Source organism: Euleptes europaea, chromosome 18 (assembly GCF_029931775.1).
Source record: "Euleptes europaea isolate rEulEur1 chromosome 18, rEulEur1.hap1, whole genome shotgun sequence".
Taxonomy (NCBI): Eukaryota; Metazoa; Chordata; class Lepidosauria; order Squamata; family Sphaerodactylidae; genus Euleptes; species Euleptes europaea.
This window is the reverse complement of record NC_079329.1, coordinates 32,814,732-32,831,540: the sequence shown is the minus strand read 5'-3', so window position 1 is coordinate 32,831,540 and position 16,809 is coordinate 32,814,732. Positions and strand designations below refer to the sequence as shown.

Below are 16,809 nucleotides of genomic sequence, written 5' to 3'. Positions count from 1 at the left end.
GGGAAAAGAACAATAGCTAGGTTGCATGTTGGGAAACAGAAACATTTATCACGTTTACTTGACTATCAGTACCTGATTGACTTATAGCCTCACCAGTTTTATCTATGTACCCAAACATAGACATAGAAGCTGTATTCCAACCTTCCACCCCATTCTCGCAGAGCTCTGTTACACTCCATGCAGTGAGCTTCAGCCTTTCCAGATCTGGCACCTACTCAGCATGGGATCCTCTTGTTGTAGGGTTGCCAACCTCCAGGTGGTGGCTGGAGATCTCCCGCTACGGCAACTAATCTCCAGGCAACAGAGATCAGTTCACCTGGAGATAAGGTTGTCAACCTCCAGGTAGAAGAAGAAGAGTTGGTTTTTATATGCCGCCTTTCTCTACCACTTAAGGGAGACTCAAACCGGCTTACAATCACCTTCCCTTCCCCTCCCCACAACAGACATAGGTGAAGCTGAGAGAATGTGACTTGCTCAAGGTCACCCAGCTGGCTTCATGTGTAGGAGTGGGGAAACAAATCCAGTTCACCAGATTAGCCTCCGCCACTTACAGTATGTGGAGGAGTGGGGAATCAAACCCGGTTCTCCAGATCAGACTCCACCACTCCGAACCACTGCTCTTAGCCACTACACCACACTGGCTCTCTACCTGGAGATATCCCGCTGATAGAGATCAGTTCACCCAGAGAAAATGACCACTTTGACAACTGGACTCTGTGGCATTGAAGCCCCTCCCATCCCCAAACCCTGTCCTCTGCAGGCTCCGCCCCAAAACTTTCCAGGTATTTCCCAAGTTGGAGCTGGCAACCCTAAATTGTTGGCATAATGTCTACGCAGCAATCAGTACACTGAACTGATTAAAAGTAACAAAAGCTTTATTTATGGAACTAACAAACTGGACTGGAAACAGAAGAGAGAAACCTCACTGCCTTACTGGCTGAGAGACAGAGGGCGAAAACGCATGGTCGCTTTATCCTTCTTTAATCCTCATTTTAGCCAGGATCGAATGCACATTAGGCGAAACGCACACGTTCGATCCTGGCTGAATCCTGGCTGAAACAGGGATTAAAGGAGGATAAAGTGATTTCTTAAAAGCTAGTGATTTTCCAGCTGTGGGTGGACAAATGGTAAGCCTAGATGCTTACATCCCATCCCAACAGTATCCTTAAGAGAAACTTTGTAGTTTCTTCTATATCAATGAATGGGCACCATTCACTCGTATGGGAAAAAGTGATGCACTTATTTCCCTTCCTGTCTATCCATGACATGTTATGGGCCTTTTCACATCATACAAAAATATGCCGGCATTTTGAGGTCAAAGCAACAGTGGCCATATTGGTCCTACAGGAACAGAGAGACATATTTCTATCCTACGTCCCCTTCCTGCATTAAGACCAACCTAGTGCATTAGGATATGCTTATTAGAATTCAGAATTGTTAGTCAAGCTGTATACCAGGCCTACCAAGCTCAAATACCAAAACTATATTTTGCAAATATAACACAAACTACTGCAGAATGGTCTTTGTAGTGGTTGCTCTCTGGGCCCCGTAGCTAGGAGACTCTGCCCTTACTAGTGTGGTAGAAGCCGCATAGAAGTTGTTGCTGTCGATGTGGCATCGCCCGTCGTTGGGCGTGACGATTCCCGCTAGTCTCCCATCTAAAGCAATGTGTGTCTTTGCATCCGTCGTGAAAACCAACAAGTGAGAGGCTTCCGGTCTCCAGCCAATTTTTTCCTGCAGGAAAATAAAAACACCTGCATGGTTTCCACAGTGGCAAGGCTCAGAACGAGGCCTCCGAGGGCACAGACTCAAAATCAATAGGTATGTATTGGTTATCCTCTGCAGTCTCAAAATCAATAGGTGCAGATTGGTTATCCTCTGCAGTCTCAAAATCGATAGGTGCAAATTGGTTATCCTTTGCAGTCTCAAAATCGATAGGTGCAAATTGGTTATCCTTTGCAGTCTCAAAATCGATAGGTGCAGATTGGTTATCCTCTGCACTCAGGGTGGGGAAGGAGTCTTTTTTTACAATGCTCGAGATATTCAGGAGGCTGTGGGTCAAAAGCAAACTGAGGCCTTTCATACGGACTCATGAACATGGGGTACAATCCATTGGAAAGCTGACTGAGACGGCTGGGAGTTTACGGCTTCCATTGATTTTGACATGAATCCATGTGTTTTGTCATACCTCCCACAATGTTACACTCAGCCTCTGAGTTTAACAAGATAAAAATGGGCACTATGTTATGCTGTGAGGCCAAAATGTTTTTCTGCAACTCTTCTCTTGCTCTTTTTTGCGACTGCTTTCTAGGAAGAGTCAGACGATCCTAGAAATACACTAGTAAACATGTTGATTGTACCTGGACTGTACTTTCTTACCCTATAAAATAGTTAATTTCTTTATTTACTTTGCTATCAAAATCCTGCTTGAGCGCGCGCGCTCAACTGGACCAAAGTCATCCAGCTAACTTCCATGGCAGAGTGGAGATCTGAACCTGGGGCTTCTAGATTTAACTGCTACACCATGTTGGTTATTTTTTCACAGGGCTTTTCCACATTCTCATTTTCCTCCCTCGTACATTCCTTTTTCTTCATGGGGTGGTGGTGGTTTCTGTTCCACACATGTTTTACCGCCTCTAGTGGTTGATTTTATATTGCTTTGCTTTATGCCCAGCATAAAAACCTGCAGTTTAAATCTGCAGGGAGATATGCTGGACAAAAAAAACAATGTAATATCTAATTGACCACTGACGGAAGCAAAATACATGTGGAACAGACCCCCCATCCCTGAAGAAACAGGAACTTACAATAAGCTTGCCATTCGCCCGGTTATGGCAACTGACCGCCAATTAACCTGGCTGCCTGCCGACCCTAAGCTGGTCAGCGGGTGAAAGCAGGCCCCGAGAAGAAAGGGGGCAGCGATCAGTGTCATCTACACAATTGCATCACTTCTGCTTTATGCGGAAGTACCGGCATTGTGTGGGGGTGGGGACGTTCTGGCACTTGCAGAACCATAAGTGCTGTCATTGCGTACATGACACCAATCACTGCCCCCCAACCTCGCCTCCCTAAACCTCCCACCGGTTCCGTGGGGGGACCTGGCAACCCTAACTTACAAGTATGGAAAATGAGAATGCAGAAAAGCCCATGATCTACTTGGGTCTAATTTTGCAATACAGATCCACAGTTGACCCAGCCACCCAAGGTTCTTGGAGATACTGACCAGCAGCACTGACTGCGAATGGGGGAGGAAAGGGGCTCAACACTAGAACATCTGGTCTGCACAGAGAAGGACCCGGTTCAATCCCCAGCATCTCCAGTAAACAGGCTGATGTGAAGGCGTTGTGAAAAGCCAGAATCGGAGACCCTGGAAAGCTGCTCCCATCAAGAGTAGACCACAGTAACACTGACAGGCCAAAGGTCTTATCCAGTAGCTTCACATGGACCAGCACCCTGCTCCTCAACCCACATCACCCCATTGATCCATGACAAAAGGCAGGCTCTTACATCACAGACAATCGCTTGGATGATTGCATCGAACCCTCCTTCAGGTGCGTCACGGTTCCTTGAAACCTGCTGTTTCTTCACCTCCTCATTGAAACGCTTCACCTTATCTGTGAGTGCCAGGACATGCTTATAGCCAAACATCGGTAGGCAGCGGTTATCTGGCGGGGCCAAGCTAGGAAGCAGGGGAAACAACTTAGGATAGGAACAGGGAACTGCTGCTCAGGGACCTCATCTGCCCCCTCAGCATCATCCCAAATCCCTCCCACAACCATTCCTCATGGGCAGATGTCTCCTTCACAACCACCACTCTGTGAACAGAAACAAGGGGTTTGCCAGAGCTGCCTCCTGTCCTGCTGTGTGCAAACCAGACTTTGACAAGCAGAAGTGGGGTTGCCAATCTCTAGACCTCTAAGAATTACAACTGATCTCCAGACTACAGAGATCAGTTGCCCTGGAGAAAATGGCAGCTTTGGAGGGTGGTGTTATACCTCACTGTTGTCCCTCCCCTCCCCAAACCACACCCTTCCCAGGCTCCACTCACAAATCATGGTTTTTACATGCTGATTTTCTCTACCTTTTAAGGAGAACCAAACCGGCTTACGATCTCCTTCCCTTCCTCTCCCCATAACAGACATATTGTGAAGTAGGTGGGTCTGAGAGAGTTCAGAGATAACCGTGACTAGCCCAAGGTCACCCATCTGGCTTCATGTGTAGGAGTGGGGAAACCAACCCAGTTCATCATATTAGAGTCCATCGCTCATATGGAGGAGAGGGGAATCAACCCGGTTCTCCAGATTAGAGTCCACCACTCCTAACAACTATACCACACTTTTGCCCACACCATGGTTGGCATGGGAGAGACTTAATGGATAGGGCATATGTGGCTGTAGAATAATAGAAATAGAGTTGGAAGGGACCACCAGGGTCATCTAGTCCAACCCCCTGCACAATGCAGGAAATTCACAACTACCTCCCCCCCACACACTCCCAGTGATCTCTACTCCATGCCCAGAAGATGCCCAAGATGCCCTCCCTCTCATCATCTGCCTAATGTCATAGAATCAGCATTGCTGACAGAAGGCCATCTAGCCTCTACTTAAAAACCTCCAGGGAAGGAGCACTTACCACCTCCCGAGGAAGCCTGTTCCACTGAGGAACTGCTCTAACTGTTAGAAAGTTCTTCCTAATGTCTAGACGAGAACTCTTTTGATTTAATTTCAACCCATTGGTTTTAGCTAGTGCTCAGATGAAAAATAATAATCAGATAACCCTCATTAAAAAAATGCTGTCAACTTTAGGGCATTGTGACATAAGACTCATATTTGTTACTGCACACTTTGTGCACTGTAGGAGGAAGCTTAGAAGGAGAGAGGAGGCTGAAGAGCTCAGATATTCAGCGGTATATAATGGAGGCTTTACATTCAAGTAGAAGCCTAATTTAAACTCATTTAAGCCTCTTGGGAGAAAATACCCTTAATTAATGCATTTAAAATATCTAGAAGCAAACCTTCCTCCCAGACACCTGGGCTTAAGCAGTATTGGTAACTGGTTTTAGCCTTAAATTGCAGGCTTGTATGTGTGGGAGGAGGAAAGGTTACGTCAGCGCAAGATAAGTAACCGTGCAATCCTTAGGAGAATTACACCAGTCTAGACCCATTCATTTCAATGAAGTATCTCTGCAATGGAGTATCTCTGCATAGGATTGCATGGAAAATGTTGCATATTAGGGGCTGCACCAAGTGTTTGGCAGTTTCCAATTCTAGGCTAAAAATACAGCTTATAGGAGGGGTCAAAATAGTAGCCCCCTAATTTTTCATCTTTGGTGATTCCTTGAGGGAGATTCTTCACGGCAAACACCAAAGATCGCGTTAAATTGGCTCTTTAGTAATGCGAAGAAGGTCTGCGCCGGCTTCGCAGTCACTTTCGGAATGACGGTTCAGCATGCAAAATTCAAAAAAATATATGGGGCAATTCAGCCTGGAAAGCGCTGCTAATTTCTATGCAAAAATGGTCATTGGAAAATGGGGCAACATGCAGGGAAAGGCAGGGGGAGAGCGAGGCGACCTCTGACGGTCGGAAATGACATGCATAATCAACACAAAGACCCGAAGTTGTCAGAGGGGTGACCGCGAGAGAAACAGCCTTGCATAAAAGATCATAGAGCTTCAGCCAATTCCTAGAGAGGCGTGATGTCACGTCTGGGTTTTCCTGGAAGTAATGTTACAGTTTGTCGATAGCTTTTAAAAAAACATTCCTCTGCCACTGTTCAGAGTGGCAGCAGGAAATGCCAGTGGGAGATCCTACACCCCCAACTGGAAGCTGGCAACCCTAGTGGACACCTACTCCTGAGATTTCTTAACCTAGGTTGCACTGCCTGTAAATGAAGAGCGATTTGGCAACCATAAAAGTTTAATCTGAGAGTTGTTTTGGCAAGAAGATGGAAACAAACGGTAATACCTGAAGTTGACGAGTGGAAGGATAAGATGCTAGAATATGCAAACATGGCCAGAATGACCTTCATGATTAGCTCCACAGATAATGAGTTTCTAGCCCAGTTCAATGAGAAATGGCAACCATTCTATACCTATATATCAGCAAACATATAATGCAATTTTTCTGTATCTTTTTTCCCTTTCTATAAAAATTTAGCAAGTTTAAAAATTTAGCAAGTTAAGCAAATGTATTCAAATAATATAACCAGTAACATTAAGAAAAAATAGAATTGAAATGTTTTTGAATTATATAATTGTGACCATAAGAACTTGTACTAGACACAGACTGACTACCCACCCTTTCTCCCTCCTTTTTTTTCATTCCTGTATCCTATATTTACAATAAAAACTTTTAAAAGAAAGATTAATCTGAAAACAGCTTTTCTACCCAGCAACATTTGCTTTGGTCAGAGAACTTACTCATAACATGGATTTTTAATGGCTTCTGGAGGGGAGATGTACATATAAGGGGGCATGGGCTTGTCCACAAAAGCTCCAAAACCGATTCTCAGGTTGCTGGTCACTTCGGCCATTTTCCCAGCTAGCTGGGTACCTAAGTTCTGGATGTTGCGGAGATCATCCTTCATAGAATTAGACAGGTCCATCAGGTAGTAGATGTCCACAGGGTAGTCCTCCACCTGCCGTACTTGAACTGAGAATATTTGCGAGTCATCTAAAATATTAAAAAGTAGGGAAGGAGTGAAGAACTAAGGGTGAAGAACATTTTTCTTCATAAGAACATAAGAAAGGCCATGCTGGATCAGACCAAGGGCCATCCAGTCCAGCAGTCTGTTCACACAGTGGCCAACCAGGTGCCTCGAGGAAGCCCACAAACAAGACGACAGCAGCAGCATCCTGCCTGTGTTCCACAGCACCTAATATAATAGGCATGATCCTCTGATCCTGGAAATAATAATGTATCATGACTAGTATCCATTTTGACTGGTACCCATGGATAGCCCTATCCTCCATGAACATGTCCACTCCCCTCTTAAAGCTTTCCAAGTTGGCAGCCATCACCAAATCATGGGGCAGGGAGTTCCACAATTTAACTCCGAGAGATTCCAAGCCACCCCTTGTCTCTCCAATTGCTTGACGAGCAACATTGCATAATCATAGACCCATACTGACCAACATGTATGCCACCCTCTTTCCCACAGTGGGATCTCTGGTCACATGTAGTCAATATTCAAGATGGCAGGCCTCCTGTGCCCATCTTGAATATAATTAGGCTTACCTGGTATTATAAGAGTTAAAGGTCCTCAGATTGCAGAGTAGATGGCCAGGCAAACATACTATGACACTGCCTTGTGCCTTTTAGCTTGTGTTGTCAGCTCTGATTGACAGCAAATCTCCAAGGTCTCATTCTTTTAAATGGATTACAAGGATGAACTTTCTTTGTTCTGCAGTGTTGGCTGTGTTATACACAGAACTATGCCCTACATATGGCATAGTGTGAGATCTCAAATAAGATCTTGTAAGATATGCACCAACCTGAGCCCTTTGGAGGAAATACAAATATGACTGGGAAGGGGGCTATGGTAGATAAGGTTGCCACTCTCCAGGTGGTGTCTGAACATCTTCTAGAATTACAACTGGTTTCCAGGTTACAGAGATCAGTTCCTCTGGAGAAAATGGCCGGTTTGGGAGGTGGACTCTGTGGCATTATACCCTGCTGAGGTCCCTCCCCTCCACAAACCCTACTGGCAACCCTAAATTGGTAGAGGATCTACTGGGCATGCAGAAGGTCCCAGGTTCAGTCCCAAGCATCTCAACAGGGTCAGGAAAGAGGTGATGTGAAAGACCTCTTCCTGAGACCCTGGCGAGCCAATGGTCTTTTATGCATGGGAGTTTTACCTAGGGTTCGAGGCTCTCTTGACCCAAACTTTTCTGTTCCGAATCCCAAAAATGCTACGCATGTTGTTGTTTGCCCTGGAGAAAGTCCTGGGGTTTCCGGAGTCCTGCAGAATCACCAGCAGAAATCCTGAAAGCGTCTGAGTCCTCACCCCTTGAAAACGCTGCTTTGTAATTGGCTGTAGTGCTTACTGTGAGAAAAACATCAACTGCCCCCCAGCTCCCCTCTCCCGCACTTTGGCTTATGCATGGAAATGGGGATGATTTGACCCCGGCTGATCTCAGGGGACATCGAAGAATCATGGTTCAACAGGATCGGGAAGACCCAGACATTGCGAGGGTTGGGTACGAGGTCATCTATAAGAAACGGAAAACTCATGCATAACCCCAATGAAAAACTGGGTCGGACTGGCAGAGAAAGTAAACCAAAGCGCCCTTGCATAAAAGACCAATGTCCGTCAGAGTAGACAACACTGACCTTGATAGACCAGTGGGATGGTCCTGGTTAAGCCAGCTTCATACATAAGCAATTAAATATTAAATCTGTCCTTACCTGGCCGCAGGTGGAGCTCAATCTTCTGTGGGGACATTTGGGTGATGCTCCCCCCAGAGCCTTTGTCACTGAGGGGCCTGGCTTCCAAGATAGTGGTGGTGCTGGTTGGAAACTCCAAATAATCGGCGCAGCCACTTTGAATAAGATTGACTTTCAGGTCACAGCGAGGGACTCCTGAGGGAAGGTTCTGTTGGGGGTGGTGATGGAAAGCATGTTGTTAAAGAAGAGGAACTATAAACAGATTCAGCCTGTTTGTGCGTATGTGCCTGTTCACAATAATTTCTAAAACATAAGGAGCCCCGGACCTCAGGCCTGCCTAAAAAAACCTCACCTTCTCCCCAGGAAGTCCTGCTACTAACCCCAAATTTGTGGAGGCCAGTGGCTGTGGTTACATAGAGATAAGGGAAATTCAGCCATGGAGCTCATTGGGTGACCTTGGGCCAGTCATTCTCTCAGCCTGAACTACCTGGCAAGTTTGTTGTAAGGATAAAATGGAAGAGCGAACCAAGTACCTGACTACATGCATGCATGGGTTAGGGTTGCGAGCTCCACCTTGGGAAATTCCTGGAGATTTGGGGGCCAAGGCTGGGAAGGGGGAAGCTGGGGGAAGGGAGGAAGCTCAACAGGATGAGATTCCATTGAATTTCTCCTCCAAAGCAGCTAGGGTGGAGCTCTCCTGCTATTACAACTGATCTCAGCTGATAGAGATCAGTTCACCTGGAGAAAATGGCCACTTTGGCAATTGGACTCTATGGCATTGAAGTCCCTCCCCTCCCCAAATCCCACCTCAGCCTCCACCCTAAAAAATTCCCAACCCAGAGCTGGCAGCCATTTTCTCCAGGGAAACTGACCTCTGTAGTCTGGAGGTCAGTTGTAATTCCAGGAGAAGGCCAGGCTCCACATGCAGGATAGCAATGCTAATAAATAGTTCAATACTCTCCCTTTAAATATACCCCTGCACCCAGGGAAAAAAAAAGAACATTAGGGTAATACATGGGATGATCTCTTACACCATGCCAGTTTTTCTAGCTGCAAGGTTTTTGCATTCAAACATTCCACTCCTTTTCTCATACACCCTGAAACGGCAACATTTTTTTTTTAAATACGATTTGATTTTTGCTGACTGTATAAACAGGGTTACTGCCGCAACTCCACTTTTATGTTATGAGAAATAACATGTGTAAAAAGCAACCCCAATGGCTGTATCTGAAGTAAAAGCTGCTACATTTTCTCGAATTGCATTCTCTTGCCATAGCACAGAAGACAGAGGCGTTGGACATTTTGCCATAAATGGTCAGCATCATTTGTCATTTTCAACCGTTTTTTGACCACAGAAAAGGATAAAGAACCACAATTTGGTTTTGTGAAAAGATAGTTCCCTTCCGTTATAGAGTCGGGGGTGGGTGGGTGTCAGTGGCCACGATTCAGAGGATTGTGCATTATTCAGGCTCCCTCTGTTCCCTACGTAGCTACTGCTAACCAATGGGCAAGCCATTCGAAAACTTCAGAAGAACTTTAGGATGGGTCTCTAATACAGAGTGCCAAAATCTGAGCAGAAAATTAAAAAGAGAGGACAAATATCTGGGCCTTTAAAATCCCACGATTGAAGGCAAAATGTGAAGATAGTTTTCTACCTAATTTTCTTTGTTTTATCTAGCCAGAAAGGGATGTGATTGACAGGCACTGGAAGCCCAGTGGAATGATCTGCTTCCTTATGAGCTTCTTCCTGTAGTGGAGGGCCTGCAGCAGCAGTTGGTAGCTCTGTCTGTATTTTCTGCTTCCTTGACTTTAACTACCTTCTTGGAAGCTAAGCAAAGTGGGCCCTGGTTAGTACGGTATTTGGATGGGAGACCTCCAAGGAATACCAGGGTCATGATGTGGAGGCAGGCAATGGTAAACCACTCCCAAATGTCTCTTGCCTTAAAAACCCTATGATGGGGGTCCCCAACCTTTTAAGGCCTGCAGGCACATTTGGAATTCTGACAAGGCATGGTAGGGATTTGTGTGCTAAAGGGGATGGAGTGATGCAGGACTTCCAGGGGCAAACCTGGAAGTGACGTAATCACATCGTGAGTGACCACGCATGTGCAACTGACCCAACCCTACCACCTAAAATCTCCCGCCGAAGGAGAAGGGGGACCTGGCAACCCTACCCCACCCTTTTCCTAAAAACACTTGATGGGCACCCAAAAAGGTGTTAGCGGGCAACCAGGCACCCACAAGCACTACGTTGGTGACCCCTGCCCTATAGGGTCGCCATAAGTCAGCTGTGACTTGACAGCACTTTCCACCGCCACCACCATCAAAAGTAAGTTAGTTTAAGGCACAGCATCTCCTCTCCTGCCTTTTTGTGAATTTTCAAATTATTCCCAAAACAACATTGATTGAATAAAAGTAGTCTTCCTTTTTAAAAAATGTCAAAGTGCAGTGTTTTTCTGTCCCTTCCCCATCTCTATCTGTAAAGCTGAGCAGAGGAGAAAACTAAGGAGGTCTTTGTATTTTTAAAAGAAAAAGTCAAAAGAATCAATTGGGTGGCATTATCTAATGGATGGAGGGTATTTAATTAGTCTAGTTTTTTAGGTGCCTGAGACCATACCCATCCCCCCTATATGCTAAAAGGAAAAATATCCTGCTATAAATGTCAAGGTTAGTTCTCAGTTTGGATACCAGAGGGAAGTCAGAAGACACCAACCCCCAGTCCCCTCCCTTCTAGACCAACCCTAAATGAAAAGAGTTGGTTTTTATATGCTGCCTTTCTTTGCCACTTAAGGAAGACTCAACCTGCTTACAATCACTTTCCCTTCCCCTCCCCACAACAGACACCCTTTGAGGTAGGTGGGGCTGAGAGAGCTCTAAGACAGCTGTGACTAGCCCAAGGTCACCCAGCTGGCTTCATGTGGAGGAGTGGGGAAACCAACCTGGTTCACCAGATTAGCCTCTGCCGCTCATGTGGAGGAGTGGGGAATCAAACCCTGTTCTCCAGGTTAGAGTCCACCGCTCCAAACCACCGCTCTTAACCACTACACCACGCTGGCTCTCACCATGCTGGCATGGGGAGGGGGATAAAAATCTGATGTACACAGATCCTCAGTATTAATACAAATGAAGCTCCCAAAATAAGACCAACCTATAAGACTCATTAGCATAAAGTGGTCCAGTTTTCTGGGAAAGGAAACATTGGAATCACCTGCTATGTTTCCTCTACCCTAACCCCCAATTTTAACTGCCCAGATATTGCCTTTCTTGGGATGGGGGCAGGAAGGGGAAAAAAAAACCTGATTCTGTATGATGCTTCATCATTATTATTCAGCTGGAAACAAAACATCAACCAGCCTCCCAAGACTTATCATTTCCTCCGGTAGGGCAAGGGGAAAAAGAAAGGGTGGTCATGCCCCTGAAGTAGGCAGAAAGAAGGGGGAAAAAGAAGCTGTTCAAAGGCTTCAAGATCATGTGGTGATTCTTCAGAAATACTCCCAGCTTCTCCCCTCTGCCCCCCCCCTTGCAATTTGCACTACATGAGACCAGGGTTGCCACCTTTAGAGCACAATCGTATGCAGAGCTACTCCAGTGTAAACCCAGTGTAGCCTTACACTGGAGGAACTCTGCATAGGATTGCAAAATTAGTATTCACAGGCTCTGGTGGTTCTAGCTGCATAGTTTATTGCATATGTGGAGTACCTTCCCCAGCACTGAACAAAGTTTTTTTAAAGACCCTCTGAGCATGGACAGACTTTTGATGGGAAACAGCCTTTTAACAAAATTTATGCAATGATCATGTGCAGGGTGCTCCCCCTGAAGGATCTAAGGTTGCCGACCTCCAGGTGGGGGCTGGTGATCCCCTGGAATTACAACTGATTTCCAGACTACTTATGTAGTATTTATTTATTTATTCATTTGTTTGTTTGTTTGTTTATTCCTCTTCTCTGGAAGAAAATGGCTGCTTTGGAAGGTGGACTGCATGGTATTATACCCTACTGAGGTCTCTCCCTATATCCCACCCTCCCAGGCTCCACCCTGAAACCTCCAGGCATTTCAGAGTTGGCAACCCTAGCAACCATCTGTATTAAAACACACAAACTTCTTATTGAAAGCGTGGAAAAAGTTAACACACTGGTGACATAACCCCCCACCCCCATCTTTGGCCATTTATGCATGGGAGGTTTTGCCTTGGATTTGCCTCTCTAAATGCACATTTCTCCCAAATGAATTCTCATACTCCCAAATAAGCCCCTAATGCAGAGTTTTGAGAATTCAGATGGGAGGAACATTCATTTAGAGAGCAGCAGATCCAAGGCAAAACCTCCCTTGCACAAATGGCTTTTGTGTTCTGACAATGGCAATTCACTAGAAGAATGACATGCTGGATGGGCCTCTAAAGGGGCAATCCTAAAGTCGTCTACAAACTGCTTAGGATAGCAACTAAGCTCCATGATGCGATTCCAACATAGGGACCAGAAACGGGGCTTGCCAGGGGAGGAAAAGGTTTCACTTGATATCCTAGATCTCTTCAGCCCAAGTCCAACCCCCAGAGCCGGTTTAACATTTCACTGTCGAAAATGCTACCATTAAGACTCCCACTGAAGTCAATGGGAGTGGGGAGGGGGGACCCTGTCTGTCTCCCAACATGCCTACAGAAGGCCTGTTCACATCACAGTGAATGCATAAACACTTTTCATGCACACCATATGTTCGCTTCACTTCACAGCATACTTTCACTTCAGGGTCCGATATTGATATATTTAGCTTTTTATTGCTAAAATTGCACTAGCAAACAAACAAAAAGGTGTGTGGGGCAGGGGCTAGCTGATCAGGACAAGAGTTCCCGCTGATCACCGCCCCCTTGGTCAGTTTCATACATTGTGGATCCAACAGAGTGCGCTAATTGCCCCTCCCCATTGGTCAGTTTCATACATTTGGGGATCCAACTGAGCCACGCTGATCCCCCCCCCTCCCCATTGGTCAGTTTCATACATTTGGGGATCCAACTGAGCCACGCTGATCCCCCCCCTCCCCATTGGTCAGTTTCATACATTTGGGGATCCAACTGAGCTGGGCTGATTTCTCCCCCACCCTGGTCAGTTTTATATATGGGGATCCAACTGAGCTGTGCTGATCCCCCCCCCCCCATTGGTCAGTTTCATACGTTGGGGATCTTGTTAACCCAGCTTGCTGTCTCCAAATTTCTTGCCTCAGGTTTCTGCTCAGCCACTCGTAGAAGTGGATCCCGAAAATAAGTGTGCCCGGTGAGGGGGAAAGGAGAGCACCGTCATCTCCATGCTCTTGTTCAAAAAGAAAAAGTCCAGCTTTTTTTGGCGCACAGTACAATACTGAGTTCAGAATAATATATGCAAACTGAGTATTGTACAGACAAAGAGGGCTGTGTTTTAAAATAAGGCAGGGCAGATGACAGAGGACATGGTGATGGGGGAAATCTAATTTTCTGAATTAAGAGAACATCCTTATATCCCTCCAACACTAAATATATGCTGCTCAAGATCAATTGATCAAGGAGCTTCTAAGGCACTGGTTCCCAACAAGGGGTCCATGGACCCCCAGGGGTCCGCGAGAACTAAATTAAGGTCCGCGAAACAAAGTTATAAACCCATAATAAATTAATATTTTCAATTAAAAGTTCTCTATTATAAAATATATATATTCAAATATTATTCTAAGTTTAATGTTTAACTAACAGTTATGATTAAAGTTCATTTTCAAATTCTCTGAATTTTTATTTTGAACCTTGGGGTCCCTGCACCGAACAAAAAAGTCCTAGTGGTCCCTGGTCAAAAAAAGGTTGGGAACCACTGTTCTAAGGGATAAAAGGAAAGGAATTAAGAGAACAAACTAGGAAGTTGCTCGGCTAACAAGGTTGGACCCGAGGGAGCCCGGCTTTTGGCAGGCAGGAGAGATGCCTCCTTCGCTATTTGTTACAACTTTTCTGTAAACAGAGCCCCACCACCGCCCAACTGGGAAAAGTATTGCCATTTTTGGAAAGGCTTGTCAGAGGCGAGGAAAACAGTTCTGCAGTCATAGCCGCTGTCTAGGAACAAGGAAATCGAAAAAGCTCGAGGGGGTGGGGGAGGAGGGAAATGATGACGTGCCGGCCTGAGCCAGCCAGATTCCTTTTGAAAAGCTTCTCAACCATATTACACGCAAAGCTGGCAAGCATTTCTGGCATGGGGCCGGCTTGTGGTCCGGCCATCACACGCCCACAGATATCTCATGTAATAACTGTCTGATGAGCCATTCTAGACCCAAGCCTCTGAGACACAAACTTGAGGTGAGGCTTTAGATAATTACAACAGAACAAGGTGGGATCCTGGGTTTTCCCCACCGGTGCCTAATCGTCATTGAAACCCACCTCCACCCCAGCTGTAGAAGGTATGCTGGCTCTTGTTTAAAATGTGTTTGCTCATGACACCCAGATAGGATTGCCAACCTCCGGGTACTTGATACCTATGCTGAATGCAAGTCTAGTAACTATGCTGAATGCAAGTCTAGTAACTATATAACCAACAGCACGCGGCTCAGAGATCAGTTCACCTGGAGAAAATGGCTGCTTTGGCCATTGGACTCTATGGCATTCAAGTCCCTCCCCTCTCCAAACCCCGCCCTCCTCAGGCTCTGCCCCAAAAACCTCCTGCTGATGGCGAAGAGGGACCTGGCAACCCTACACCCAAATAGGGTTGCCAGTTCGTCCCTGGCCACTGGTGGTGGAGGGGATGAAGGGAGGGTGACCAGATCCAGGTTGGGAAACTCCTGGAGATCTGGGGAGGAGAGGGACCTCAGTGGGCTACAATGCCATAGATTCCACCTTCCAAAGCATTCATTTTCTCCAGGGGAACTCATCTCCGCAGTCTGGAGATGAGCTGTAATTCTGGCGGATCCTCAGGTCCGACCCGGAGGCTGGCATCCTTACAGAGACCTCACAGGCCTCTTTCATATGTTTGCTCCTAGGGTAAGGTTGCCAACCTCCAGGTGGTAGCTGGAGATCTCCTGCTATTACAACTGATCTCCAGATGACAGAGATCAGTTCCCCTGGAGAAAATGGCCGCCTTGGCAATTGGACTCTATGGCATTGAAGTCCCTCCCCTCCCCAAACCCCACCCTCCTCAGGCTCCACCCCAAAAATCTCCAGGTATTTCCCAACCCGGAGCTGGCAACCCTATCCTAGGGACTCAGAAGAGTTTCTGTTTTCTGGTCCCTGTCCTCCACTGTTAGGTCATCTCTCATTATGATTTTTGGTGTGAGTGGCTAGAACTGTGATTCTTCAGCATTCAGGTGTCTCCAGTTCTAGCACATAAATCTCAGAGCAGAAATGAGGGTTACCAGATCCAGGTTGGGGAACTCCTGGAGATTTGGAGGTAGAGCCTGTGGAGGTCAAGGCTCTCAGTTGGGTACAATGCCATAGAGTCCACCCTCCAAAGCATTCATTTTCTCTAGGGGAGCTGATCTCTGTAGTTGGGAGATTACCTGAAATTCTGGGGGATCCCCAAGTCCCCCCAGGAGGCTGGCATCCCTAGAAGGGGTGCTTGTTTCTAATGCACACGTGCATGTAAATGCTTGTTTGTGAACACTAAGGCATCAAGCAAGGCGCAACCTGCAATTTCAAACAGTGCAGATGCCGAGGTACATTTTGAACAATTGTAGGACAGTTATGTTTTTGTTCGTATGTCTTCAAAAAAAAAACACTGTTTGACTTCTTAAGTTCATGAAAGACTTGGTTACTGCAGAGTAATGCATAGGGTTGCCAGGTCCCTCTTCGCCACCGCTGGGAGATTTTTGGAACGGAGCCTGAGAAGGGCATGGTTTGAGGAAGGGAGGGATTTAAATGCCATAGTCCAATTGGGAAAGCAGCTATTTTCTCCAGGTGAACTGATCTCTATAGGCTGGGAATCCGTTGTAATAGAAGGAGATCTCCAGATATTACCTGGAGGCTGGCAACCCTAGTAATGCAACAAATGAAACAGAATCTTCCAAATGTTATAGTTAGCGGAGGTAACAGGACTCAGGCAAGGATCCTTGATATTATAAGAGAAGTGTTGCAAAAATGTCTTTCTTTTCTTCCGTGCAATGTTGTTGTGAGCGACCCAAATGCAGTCCAAAGTGATAGAGGGGAGGCTCAGGTTTACGGCCCCCATGAGAATTAGGCCTTGTCACGTGAGGCACAGTGCTTAATCTGATTTAGGGCTTGCCAGGGCTTGGCTCTGGTGCCTAGGAGGTTAGACGCAGCGAGGGCTGCCAAAATCACCAGGGGAGAAAACCTATTGCTGGCCTGCTTCTGTGGCTTTAGCAGCAGAATGATGGACAGGAACTGGCCCACAAAGTGTTCCTCAGCAAGGAGGTAGTAAACGGTGTGTGTGTGTAAAGTGCCGTCAAGTCACAGCCGACTTATGTCGACCC

General features: G+C 46.2%; 1 protein-coding gene across 1 annotated transcript in view; it reads right to left on the bottom strand.

The window, feature by feature from the left end:
* ITGB3 (integrin subunit beta 3) overlaps positions 1 to 16,809 on the bottom strand; it is a 62,450-nt gene that overhangs the window by 28,393 nt on the left and 17,248 nt on the right. The window contains exons 3-6 of the mRNA XM_056863044.1: positions 8,407 to 8,593; positions 6,420 to 6,672; positions 3,508 to 3,679; positions 1,573 to 1,734 (exon numbers count right to left, since the gene is read on the bottom strand). Coding sequence (XP_056719022.1) covers positions 1,573 to 1,734; positions 3,508 to 3,679; positions 6,420 to 6,672; positions 8,407 to 8,593 — 774 coding nt within the window. The remainder of the gene's footprint in view (positions 1 to 1,572; positions 1,735 to 3,507; positions 3,680 to 6,419; positions 6,673 to 8,406; positions 8,594 to 16,809) is intronic.